The sequence below is a fragment of the Ranitomeya variabilis genome, chromosome 2 (assembly GCF_051348905.1).
Source record: "Ranitomeya variabilis isolate aRanVar5 chromosome 2, aRanVar5.hap1, whole genome shotgun sequence".
In the NCBI taxonomy this organism is placed as follows: Eukaryota; Metazoa; Chordata; class Amphibia; order Anura; family Dendrobatidae; genus Ranitomeya; species Ranitomeya variabilis.
Window position 1 is genome coordinate 987,277,976 of NC_135233.1, and position 13,692 is coordinate 987,291,667.

Sequence of the window (13,692 nt, forward strand, 5' to 3'; positions counted from 1 at the left end):
CAGGGACCCGCCTGTATGTCTAGTCAATAGCTCGGCCCGCCACCTATTAAGGTTTGTTTTTCTCTGATAAACATACATGGCTGGGACATGCTGCTCACTGTTTGGGCTGCATGTTGCAGGTTCCTTTGAAACTTTTTACCTATAAATTACTGTTGGTACTACTATGGCTGAATGTAAATAGTAGTGGTGTTTTTTTAATAGTGATCATATTTGCTTTAGTTATAGCTGTAGATCTCTTTGCACTCGTAGTCTGCCAATCAGGTGACCATTTAAGATGTGTGAAGCCAGTGATGTCTTATTGCTTCTTTCTTAATAAAATACAATCAGATTGTTCCTTGGCTGTAGCATGACCCTGCGTTACCCCGTGTGGTCTGACACTGACCTCCAGACTACTTCTTGTGCCCTATTGACCTATGGCTATTGTCATCTGCATCCTCCTTTATGTAAGTTGTCATTTGCTCACTGTGTGTGTGTTAAGCTGTCACCCGCTGTGTTGGTGCTAAGTATAGCCTATGACAGCCGGCATACGCAACTACGGTAGTTTGTTTGCAGTTGCTGTAAATAGGATCAAAATTATACAGCATGTTAACTTTGGGGAATTAAAGGGTTATTTCCATCTTCAAAGATAGTATCAGGCACTTGTAAAAATCAGCAGCTCTCCAATTTATTTTTAATTAAAATGTAAAGTGATGTCCAGTCTTGAGGTTTGAGTTTGCAGTCACTCTCTATGGCTGCAGATTTGGGAATCCTCACATTGTGCACACCGTTAGGATTCTCCGGTGCTGGGAGAATACTTCTAGCCACATTATGACTAGATGTGTTCTGCCTCGCTCAATTCACTTGTCACGCACCCACCTGCTCCTGGCGCCAACACCGGAGAATCCCGACAGCACGCAATGTGACTGCAGATGTGAACCCCAAGCTTGGACAACCCATTTAATGATTATAAATCTCTTGCTCGTTTGTTTTTTTTAGTTTGCAGTTTCAAAACATACACAGCTTACATGTTCTTTTCTATTTTCGGACCAGTGTGACAATGCCACTGGACCTCATTGTCAATTAAGAGCTCACTTCCCCACAAATAGAAAGTCTGCTGCCTAGGGAGCAGGAGCTTGTGCAATAACAGCTTAAGGCTACTTTCACATTAGCATCGTTCGACGCACATCGCAATGCGTCGTTATGTAGAAAAACGCATCCTGCAAAGTTGCCCGCATGATGCGTTTTTTTCTCCATAGAGTTTCATTAGCGACGCATTGCGACGGAGTGCCACACGTCGCATCCGTCGTGTGACGGTTGCGTCGTGATTTGGCGGACCGTCGGCACAAAAAGTTACATGTAACTTTTTTTGGGCGTCGTGTCCGCTATTTTCGACCACGCATGCCTCCCCGGACATTACAATGGGGCAGAGGAAGGGTTGTAAAACTGCTTCTGCTGCCCACGTCGGGCATTACTTTCACAACGCACGTCGGGTCGACGCATAGCGACGGCCCCGTGCCGACGCTAGTGTGAAAGAAGCATAAGGCTGTGTTCACACGTTGCGGTTTTGCTACTTATTACATCCAAATTAAATCTGCTTTTTACAGTACCAGCAAAAGATCTGAGACTTCAGTAATCTCATGCACACACTTGTTTTTTTTTTTTTTTTTCCTGACTGAATTGGAAAATTGCAGCATGTCTCTTATTTACCGTAAATGTTTTTGCATCCTTTGAAAGCAATAAGTTACAGCAGCAAATAAAACATTGCCATCAGTTTTTGCAGCGCTTTTGGTGAAAGAACGCAGGTACAGCAGGATGCGAAACCCTTTTATTTTTGTGATTTTCCCAAGTTGTCTTGGTGTAATGACATGCACATGGATGCTAGTGTTGGCTGTTAGATGTTAGTACAGTTTAATTAAATTAGCAGTGGAAAGGTACCTTCACACTGAGCAACTTTCCAACGAGAACGACAGCGATCCGTGACGTTGCAGCGTCCTGGATAGCGATCTCGTTGTGTTTGATACGCAGCAGCGATCAGGATCCTGCTGTGATATCGCTGGTCGGAGCTAGAAGTCCAGAATTTTTTTTGGTCGCTGATCACCCGCTGACATCGCTGGATCGGCGTGTGTGACGCCGATCCAGCGATGTGTTCACTTGTAACCAGGGTAAACATCGGGTTACTAAGTGCAGGGCCGCGCTTAGTAACCCGATATTTACCCTGGTTACCATTGTAAAAGTAAAAAAAAAAAAACAGTACATACTCACATTCTGATGTCTGTCACGTCCCCCGGCATCCACAGGGTTAAAACTGCTGACCGCTGTGCTCTGCTTTATGGCCGGCGCTGACACATTCAGTGCAGGAAGCTCTCGGCAGCAGCGCAGCATTAGCAAGCGCTCCTGCCGAAAGCAGTTTTAACCCTGTGGACGCCGGCGGGGAACGTGACAGACATCAGAATGTGAGTATGTAGTGGGTTTTTTTTTTACTTTTACAATGGTAACCAGGGTAAATATCGGGTTACTAAGCGCGGCCCTGCACTAACCCGATGTTTACCCTGGTTACCCGGGTGCTGCAGGGGGACTTGAAGACAGTTTTAACGATGCCGAAGTCGTTCCCCTGATCGTTGGTCGCTGGAGAGAGCTGTCTGTGTGACAGCTCCCCAGCGACCACACAACGACTTACCAACGATCACGGCCAGGTCGTATCGCTGGTCATGATCATTGGTAAATCGTTTAGTGTAACGGTACCTTTAGACTGTCTGAGAGAGGATTGGCATTAGGTCCTGGCAACGAGAAAAGCCTTAACGTGGCTGCTAGGTATACATGAATTGGCCAATTTCCAGGACGTCCCTCCTGACAGCACCCAGGAGGACATCCTCCTCCTCCTTGCTGGGACAGGAAACACACGAGAGTTCAAATATCCGGTACCTCCCACCGATCCTCAGTGTTTTTCCTGTCCCTGCACGGAGGGACACACGTAGAGAAGCAGCACATGCTTACCGAGCTCAGGGGGATCGAGCGGTTTTCCAATCCTTCCCCCTGTCAAGCAGCTCAGGGTCGAAACTCCCCGGAGGGGAGTCCCTCTACCCCAGAGGCCCGGAGTGGACGATACTCCGGGATTGAACCGCTCCTCCCGGTGGGGAGGCTCTCGGTTCAGGACGCAGCAGGATCCGGCCTCCGTTCTGCAGAGCACGCAGTCCCGGAGAGATTACAGACAGGCGAGGCTTCCGGGTGTAAGGTAGCCGAGTCACTTCCGGTATCGGCAGAGCCGGCGGAACGTCACTTCCGGTGGCGTTCGCTTCAGCGGGGAGGCAGACGCTCCATATGGGAGCACACTGTACAGAGCGGTCGCTACGTTCTTTGCATCCAGCATCTGCAGTGGCCACACCGTCTGCCAGGATCGGCTGCCAGGATCAACGATGGAAGATAGAATCGACGAGGAGAGGGTAAGACTGCCTGGAGCAGTACGACCTAAGCCCCGTAACCTCCTCATATTTCCCCGCCTATTACTCCCTATCTTACATTACCTAGGATAAGGGAAACTCCGCTGTTCCCACTGTTACAGTTAAAAGATCGGGAAAAGCTACTATGAAGAGCGCCAGATGTCCTTTATGTCATGCTAAGCTCCCAGAAGCCTATAACAAAACCCTCTGTGCCTCATGTACCTCCAAGGTCATGAAAGATGAACAGACAACCCTGTTTTCCGAGATGAGATCCCTTATAAGGGAAGAAGTACAGGCCTCTATATCCAGCCTGTCGCAGTCTCGGCCCGCCAGTCCCATACCCGGTCGTAAGCGTCCCAGGCGGGAGGAAATACAGGGGGAACCTGATTATTCATCGGAGGAAGATTCCGAGCTCAGGGATTCGCTCGCAGAGGAAGAAGGTGAAATAGTGGAGAATCAGGAATTAGCCAGGAAGTATCTATTTCAATCTGAAGAAACAGATGGACTCGTACATGCTGTTAGGAGTACTATGCAGATAGAAGATACATCTAAACCTCAGTCCAGACAGGACTTGATGTTCGGGGGTCTAGTGGCACGAAATTTGACTGTATTTCCTATAAGTGAGCATATCAAGGCCATGATCCTAGAGGAATGGAAGGAGGCCGAACGCCGTTTGGTACTATCCCGCGACTTTAAAAGTCGATTACCATTTGACTCTGAGGAAGCCAAGTTATGGGACGAGGTCCCTAAAATCGACGTCCCGGTTGCGAAGGTCACCAAGAAGACTGCTATACCCTTCGAGGACTCCTCTAGCCTTCGTGACCCAATGGACTAGAAGGCCGATATATTACTTAAGAGGGCTTGGGAATCTTCCGCAGCCCTGATCAAAACAAACATTGCAGCCACTTCTGTGGCAAGGTCAATGTACATATGGATGGGGCAGCTGGAAGAGCAGCTATCCAATAAGACACCTAGAGCAGATATACTAAATTCCCTTCCTTTAATGAAATCGGCAACGGCCTTCTTGTCAGATATGACAGCGGAATCAGTTAGATTTGCAGCTCGTAATAGTTCCTTATCTAATGCAGCTAGGCGAGCTGTGTGGTTGAGGTCATGGTCTGGCGACAACGCCTCTAAATCCAAACTCTGCTCTATTCCATTCTCGGGACAGAGAGTGTTTGGACCTACTTTAGACACTATCCTTGAATCAGCCAGTGATAAAAAGAAAGGATTTCCTGAGGACAAAAATAAGCGTCCTCAGTCCTTTCGGAGAGGCTTCTTCTTTCCCAAGAAACAGTTTGAGCCTAAAGGTCAGGGTCGGGCCAGTAGAGGATCCTTCAGAGGCTCCCGTGGACAGAGCTACAGGAACAGAGGTTCCTTCTTTAACCCTGCATACAAGAATAAATCACTATGACGCCACAGGCATCGGGGGAGGCTTCGGAGGTTCGCAGAAAACTGGGCTCAGATCACTCAGAATCAGTGGGTTCTCAGCATTGTCTCCAGGGGATACAACATAGAACTCTACGCTCCTCCCCCAGAAAGGTATATTACACCAACTATCGTCACTGCAGATTCAGCCATTCTAAAAGACTTACAAAACATGCTCAGAACCGAAGTAATCATTCCGGTCCCTCACTCAGAGATAGGAACGGGTCACTACTCCTCCCTATTCACTATCTCACGGCCATCGGGCGACACTCGCACGATCATAAACTTAAAGCCGTTAAATGTCTGGGTGAGATACAAAAGGTTTCGCATGGAGTCTATCCGCTCAGCGATTCAGCTAATAAATCAGAACGCGGTCATGTGTACCATCGATCTAAAGAGGGCTTATTACCAGGTCCCAATACATCCCATGTCTCAAAACCTGCTAAGGTTCGCAGTAAAACTACCAACCCGGACCTGCCACTTCCAATTTCAGGGCCTTCCCTTCGGGCTGGCCTCTGCTCCTCGCATCTTTACAAAGCTTATATCAGAAATGGTGGCATTTCTGAGAAGACAAGGAGTCATAATAATCCCGTACCTGGACGATTTCCTTTTAGTAGCAGATTCAGTGGAGATCTTGGAAGTTCACAGAAATCAAACGATAGCAACGATGGAACACCTAGGCTGGGTAATAAACCGGCAGAAGTCCAGCCTTCTTCCAGACTAAAGAGTAACCTACCTAGGGGTGCTTTTGGACTCCAGTCGCAGAATATCCTGCTTACCGGAGGGCAAAAGAAGAATAATTCAAGATCGAGTCAAGTACCTACTGGAGCATCGAGCTTCTATAAGGATGGCTATGCAGGTCCTCGGCCTTATGACGGCTTGCATCCCATGTGTAAGGTGGGCTCAGGCACACTCAAGACGTCTGCAACGACAAATCCTGTCGGTATGGGATCGCCGGAAATCTTCACTAGAGGCTACATTGAGGCTGACGGGTCCAACTCGAAGATCCCTCCATTGGTGGACTCGCACAAAAAACCTAGAAGTGGGCGTTCTATGGATCTCCTCACCCTATGTAGTTATCACTACAGACGCCAGTGCATGGGGTTGGGGAGCTCATCTACAGGGCAGAATCTTGCAAGGCAAGTGGCCAGAAAGCATAAGGAACAGATCATCAAATTACAAAGAGCTGTACGCTGTATGGCAGGCGTTAAAACACAATCGCCCTTTCCTCCTAAACCGGCACGTAAGAATTTTCTCCGACAATGTAACGACAGTCTCATTCCTGAATCATCAGGGAGGACCAAGATATCAACCTCTGCAAGATTTAGCAGAAGAAATCTTCAGCTGGGCCGAAGACACTATACTCTCCCTAAAAGCTATCCACCTAGAAGGTTCTCAGAACATAGTAGCAGACTACTTAAGCAGACAAAAATTGTGTCCAACAGAGTGGGAACTGGACCAGAACATTTTTCGGCAACTATGCTTTCGTTGGGGAACTCCCAGCATCGACCTCTTCGCAAGCAGAAGGAACTCGAAGACTCCAAGATTCTTCTCCCTGAACCCATCGGATCTTCCAGAAGGGGTAGATGCTCTGAGTCAGAAATGGAACCATTCCCTCTCATACGCCTTCCCACCGTTGGCGTTAATTCCAGCTGTCCTTCGGAAGATCAAGGAGGATCAGACAACGGTCATCCTAGTAGTTCCGTATTGGCCAAAGAGGAGTTGGTTTCCAGTGCTGGGAACACTAGCAATGGACAACCCAGTCATTCTGCCTGCCAGCGGAAGAGTCATCCACCAAGGTCCAGTCTATCATCCAGATCCAAGCAGACTCTGTCTTTCAGCCTGGATCCTGAGAGGATCATCCTGAAGTCCAAAGGCCTGTCAGACCAAGTCATATCTACTATACAAAGCAGCAGGAAACCGGTTACATCAGCCATATACCGGAAGATTTGGAAACGTTTTTGTTCAGAAAGTGGCAGGTCCGATGTTGCATCAGGCTCACCGAACATTCCTGTTATCTTGGACTTTCTGCAGAAAGGGTTCAACTCGGGGCTTCGACCTAGCACATTAAAAGTACAAGTGTCAGCGTTAAGTTCTTATCTAGACTACCCCTTAGCATCACACCCATGGATAATACGCTTTATTCGGGCCACCCAGAGAATGCGTCCCACCATCCGGCACTTGTCCCCAGCCTGGGACCTTAACCTTGTTCTTAGAGCACTATGTAAAGGTATTTACACTCCGGGTGATGATATGCCGATAGCTATTCGCACTCGGAAAATGGCCTTCTTGGTTGCGATCACCACGGCTAAAAGAATTGGAGAAATTCAGGCGCTATGTATCAGAGATCCCTACCTACAAATCAGGGAGGATAGCCTAATACTGAAATTAGACCCAGCTTTTGTACCAAAGGTAGCTTCCACAAAAAATAGGAACCAAGAAATAATTCTCCCTTCCTTTTGTAATAACCCCTCCAACGAGAAAGAAAGGGCTCTGCAATCTCTCGATGTTAGGCAAGGAGTGTTAGATTATTTACAGGCCACGAACTCCTGGCGTATAGATTCTAACCTTTTTATTTTATTTGGGGGAAAAAATAAGGGTAAGAAAGCCTCTAGAGCCTCTATCGCCCGTTGGATTACTGCGGTAATCTCTCACGCCTATCAGTCCGAGGGTTTATCCCCTCCTCCAGGTTTAAAAGCCCATTCTACCCGGGGGGTGTCTGCCTCTTGGGCTGAGCGTGCGGGAGCTACCGTAGAGCAGATCTGTAAGGCCGCTTCTTGGGCCAGGACAGACACTTTCTGTAAACATTATAAGCTTGATGTTATGTCTGGTCAGCACACGGCTTTTGGGAGGAAAGTCCTCCAAGCGGTAGTCCCACCCTAAGGAGATGATCTGGTACTTCTCCTGGGTGCTGTCAGGAGGGACGTCCTGGAAAATCGGTATTAGTCTTACCGGTAATTATGTTTCCAGGAGTCCATACTGACAGCACCGGTAGTTCCCTCCCATATCTATTATAAATTACATATATATATTCAGAGTTATGTTATCTATATTCTGTGTATTGAGTTTCAAATATTAAAATTTTATTTGCATCATTCCATGAGTTGGTCCTTGTTACAACACTGAGGATCGGTGGGAGGTACCGGATATTTGAACTCTCGTGTGTTTCCTGTCCCAGCAAGGAGGAGGAGGACGTCCTCCTGGGTGCTGTCAGTATGGACTCCTGGAAACATAATTACCGGTAAGACTAATACCGATTTTTTTGCGCTAAGCATTCTCAATTTTTCATATTTCTAGTGCAGTAATGCAATTCAGCTTTAATATTTTTTAGTTTGCATGCTATAGCGCTACAGAGTACTGCCTTATCTGTTTCATTGTATATGAGTTGGCGACTCTAGGTAAGCACCTGTTCAGACCTGATTTATGTTTGGATGTGACTCAGTTTTTTGATATTTGCATTAGTGGCCTGACACCTTATATTATTCATGCTGGCATGTTGGAAGCAAAACTGAACGTTGTGATCCTAAAAAAACACAGCAAGAAAAGCAGCAGTTAGGGTATGTGCCAGCGATCAGGAACTGCTGCAGGCATGATGCTGCTTATTTATGCAACGTCCAACTCGCATCATCCAGCTGTGACAGCATAGTGGATGGGATTTCAAGAAATCCCATGTCCACAATGCATCCACACCTGCTGATCGCCGATGTAGACTGACATGCGCCGCGTCTTTCCAGGCCGCAGCATATCAGCTTCTCTTGCAGAGATGTTAGTCTCCGCCAGAATAATTACATCAATAGAATGTACTGGATGTGGTAAATCTGCACGGTTCAGTGAACACATGCAGATTTACCTGCGTTCAATAGAAGGCAGTGCTTTGGACGCAGCAAACATACGCTGTGTCCAATGTGCTGCTAGTTTCGGATCGTGGGCACCCAGCCTTATACTTCATCTAGTTTATTTGTCGTATTGTTTTTAAAGAAAATCTGTCACCAGGTTTTTGCTCCCTCTACTGAGATCAGACTGATGTAGGCAAAGAGAAGCTGAATCCAGCGATGTATCACTTTGATTCCTGGGTGCAGCTGTTCTCACACAATCAGAGGTTTTAGATTTGGCAATGAAGCAGAGAAAGCTGCCACCACCAGGTTCTCTATGTACAATGTCTGTAGGCAGTGAGGTGTCTGTAACAGGAGGGGAAGGTTGCTGGACCAGGAGGCACGACATCTTACATAGCAAAAACCTACCGACAGATTCCCTTTGAGTATCCCTGATTAAACCAGAGCTGTATAGACATATCATGTTTACCTTTTATTGTACACGTCTAATTGTTGTCATTTCTATTTGCAGATGATGGAGGTGCAACCCCCGTACAAGATGAGCGGGAGTCTGGCTCTGACGATGAAGGAAATGATCATGAACAGCACGGATCAGAAGGTGAAAGTCCAGCAAATAGATATGAGGTATGAAAATGAAAAATGTGTACTCATGTCATGTCTAATAGCTGTTAGTTTGTGTTCTATGCTTTAATTAAATTGGTATTTTTGACTTCTTAGAATGACAACAGTGATGCAGAAGGAAACAAAGATCGAGGCAGCGGTTCAGAAAATGAAGCCAATGATTCAGATGATGATGGACATAGGCCACGTAACTCCAGTGACATAGAGAATGATAGTTTTAATCGCAATGCTAGTGACTCTGAAACAGAAGGAGCTCATAATCATGTTGCTAGTGATTCAGAGGATGAAGCACCCCGTCAAAAGGACAGTGATGATGATGGCACTCCCTTCAAAGGTGCAGCGAGTGACTCTGAGGAAGAGGTACAGTCTAGACACTCAGCCAGTGATTCTGATGAGGAAAGTCCTACAAAAAGAAAGGGGGATAAAGTCAACGACTCTGACAATGAGGCCCCTGACAAACATTCTGGCAACGATTCTGAGGATGAGCCCCCTGCAAGGCATATCGCCAGTGATTCTGAGGATGAGAACCCTGCAAGGCATGCCAGAAGTGATTCAGAGGATGAGGCCCCAATCAAACATTTAGGTAGTGACTCGGAGGATGAAGCCCCAAAGGAGCATGCAGGCAGTGACTCTGAAGACGAAGCCCCAAAGGAGCATGCAGGCAGTGACTCCGAAGACGAAGCTCCAAAGAAGCATGCAGACAGTGACTCTGAAGACGAAGCCCCAAAGAAGCATGCTGGCAGTGACTCTGAAGACGAAGCCCCAAAGAAGCATGCAGGCAGTGACTCCGAAGACGAAGCCCCAAAGAAGCATGCAGGCAGTGACTCTGAAGAAGAAGCCCCAAAGAAGCATGCAGGCAGTGACTCGGAGGACGAAGCCCCAAAGAAGCATGCAGGCAGTGACTCGGAAGATGAAGCCCCAAAGAAGCATGCAGGCAGTGACTCGGAAGACGAAGCCCAAAAGAAGCATGCAGGCAGTGACTCGGAAGATGAAGCCCAAAAGAAGCATGCAGGCAGTGATTCGGAAGACGAAGCCCCTAAGAAACGTGTGGCCAGTGACTCTGAAGATGAGACACCTAAGAAGAGTGTGGCCAGTGACTCGGAAGATGAAACCCCAAAGAAGCGAGTGGCCAGTGACTCAGAAGATGAAACCCCAAAGAAGCGGGTGGCCAGTGACTCAGAAGATGAAACCCCAAAGAAGCGGGTGGCCAGTGACTCGGAAGATGAAACCCCAAAGAAGCGAGTGGCCAGTGACTCGGAAGAGGAAGTTCCTAAAAAGCATGTAGCCAGCTCTGAAGATGAAGCTCCTGCCAAGCAAGTGGCAAGTGACTCTGAGGATGAGAGACCTGTTAAGCGCCTTGCAAGGCGTGCTCTTAGTGGATCAGATGATGATGCCCCTAAAAAAAGGGCAAGTGGTTCAGAAGAAGAGGCCCCTGCTAAACGAAAAATTGTTGACTCCGATGATGAAGCCCCTGCTAAGCGCGCCGTTAGCGATTCAGATGAGGAACGTCCATCTAAACCAGTGCACAGTGATTCTGAAGAAGATACACCTGCTAAACAAGCAGCTGCTAATTCAGAGGATGAATTTCCCAGGATGAAAAGAAAAATTTTGTCATCAGATGATAGTGATGATGAAATGGGAAGGAAAATTACCAAGAGAAGAAGAAAAAGGGCACAGCGAAAAAGTTCAGGCAGTGATGACAGCGCAAGTGAGAGTGCCAAAAAGAAGGTAGCTTCAGAGAGTGAAGAGGAGGGCAACAAGAAAGTTGTAAAGAAGAAAACGGTTCTTTCTGACAGTGAAGATGAAGAGACATCTGATAAACCAGGTATAAAAGACCAAACTATGCAAATAACCACCTATTACTTACTTTACCTCTATGTAATTACAAGCCAAAATTATAATTTACAACTAAAGTGATTCTTATTTCCTGTACAAAATTAAACTTTGCTCCTCTATGAAGTTCCCCTTATGAATATTTTGCTTCTTAAATATTGAGAACTTATTTACTTAATTTGTGCTTTTGACACCTGACCAGCTTTGTTTAAAAAAATAAATAAATAAATAAAATAAAATACTGTACATGATTTAGTACAGATATAAAATTAGAACAATTGGAGTCAAAACTGTCTTTTGAAAATAGAAAGATAGTATTTATTCAATAACAAAATAACATATTAAAGTCACCATTTACAACAATATAGTAATAGCGTATAATCATCTCAGGGTAACTACACAAATGAAGGACACAGGTAATACATCCACAACTCCACACTAGTAAAAGGTATCCGACCCGAGGTATCCGGTTCTTAAAGTATATAGGCCATATAATAACAGGCAATATATGTCCCAACAGACATCTAATCATATAAATATGTACAAGACTGATCCTCACCCATCATGGTCGTAGTGTGGAAGTGGAATACCAGCCCCTACGCACGTTTCGCATAGGTTTCTGGGGGGGGGGGAGGGCTGGGGGGCAATGATTTAGTACAGAATAGCGAGATATGGTCAAACACATGAGATGGAGATCGTGTGACAGTCATCTCTCCCGACTCCACCATATAGGTGAACGCTTGGCTCTGTTTACCATTCATGTGTTTTCGATGGGTAAAGAGGTGATTTCCCCTGACAATAAAAGGAGCAGGCATGGAAATTCCTGTCCCAGAGCAAGAGAGATGGGAGGTCCCTGTACACATCAGACAGTCCCACCGAAATCGACAGGTTCGGTTGACCTTTATCTGATTTGTGCGGAAGCCCGTAGATATGCACTTTACGCCATGCCATCATATAATCGTTTGGTTATTGTGAGCGGAGCACCGCATTGAACAGTCTTGTACTCCCCTATGAACGATGATTGAGGTATGAGCTTTCTTTGCATTGTCCATAATCATTTTCTATTTCCAATGCAGCCGCTAAGAAGAGTCGAATCCTCTCAGATGGTGATGACTCTGACAGCGATGAGTCCTCTAAGAAAACTCCTCAAAAAAAGAAGGCAGTGTCATCTGATAGTGAAGCAGAGGATGGAGAAAAATCCAAAGACGAGCCAAAGGGTGGAGAGAATAAGCTGTTTGGTAGTGACAGTGAATCTGGAAATGATGAGGAGTAAGTAACATCAACATAGACCATTCAAGGGCATGCCAAGTCTGTGTATATGTAGCTATTGCAATGTTTTGACATCCTTATGATGTTAGGTGACAAACATGTTATTGTTTAACCCCTTCCCTAGATTTGATGTACATGTGTTTGAGAGAGGTTTTCCTGCATTAAGACGTACATGTACTTCATGGTGATTATGGAGGCACAGTATTCCTGCTTGACTGGCAGCAGATTTCTGCAGCCACAGTACCATGGTGGACGGTACAACCCTTTACATACTGCCATCAATAGCGACTGCAGCATCCAGATGGTTCTAAGAGAGAAGGCGCTCCATCTATCACCCCAATGTGATTGTGCGGTGCTGATGGTTATCATGGCAGCCAAAGGTCAAAGAATTACCATAGTGGATGGCGTAAAGAAGAAAAGCTCGAATTTCTTTTGTTTGTTTTTTGTTTTCATTTACCTCCTAAAAATCAGAATAGAAAGGGATTCAATAATTGCTAGACAAATAAAGACTTCATTTAAGGCCCCGTCTCACACAGCGACGCTGCAGCGATACAGACAACGATGCTGATCGCTGCAGCGTCGCTGTGTGGTCGCTGGGGAGCTGTCACACAGACAGCTCTCTCCAGCGACCAACGATCAGGGGAACGACTTCGGCATCGTTGAAACTGTCTTCAACGATGCCGAAGTCCCCCTGCAGCACCCGGGTAACCAGGGTAAACATCGGGTTACTAAGCGCAGGGCCGCGCTTAGTAACCCGATGTTTACCCTGGTTACCAGCGTAAATGTAAAAAAAACCAAACAGTACATACTCACCATCTGTTGCCCGTCAGGTCCCTTGCCGTCTGCTTCCTGCTCTGAGTGCCGTACAGTGAGAGCAGAGCGCAGCGGTGACGTCACTGCTGTGCTCTCACTTTACGGCGGCTCAGTCAGAGCAGGAAGCAGACGCCAAGGGACCTGACGGGCAACAGATGGTGAGTATGTACTGTTTGTTTTTTTTTACATTTACGCTGGTAACCAGGGTAAACATCGGGTTACTAAGCGCGGCCCTGCGCTTAGTAACCCGATGTTTACCCTGGTTACCAGTGAAGACATCGCTGGATCGGTGTCACACACACCGATTCAGCGATGTCAGCGGGACCTCAACGACCAAAAAAAGGAAAAAGGTCCAGGCCATTCCGACACGACCAGCGATCTCGCAGCAGGGGCCTGATCGCTGGTACGTGTCACACATAGCGAGATCGCTACTGAGGTCGCTGTTGCGTCACAAAACTAGTGACTCAGCAGCGATCTCG

General features: G+C 46.7%; 1 protein-coding gene across 1 annotated transcript in view; it reads left to right on the forward strand.

Annotated features, from left to right (window-relative positions):
- IWS1 (interacts with SUPT6H, CTD assembly factor 1) overlaps window positions 1-13,692 on the forward strand; it is a 52,878-nt gene that overhangs the window by 5,910 nt on the left and 33,276 nt on the right. The window contains exons 2-4 of the mRNA XM_077290934.1: window positions 9,189-9,301; window positions 9,395-11,123; window positions 12,208-12,400. Coding sequence (XP_077147049.1) covers window positions 9,189-9,301; window positions 9,395-11,123; window positions 12,208-12,400 — 2,035 coding nt within the window. The remainder of the gene's footprint in view (window positions 1-9,188; window positions 9,302-9,394; window positions 11,124-12,207; window positions 12,401-13,692) is intronic.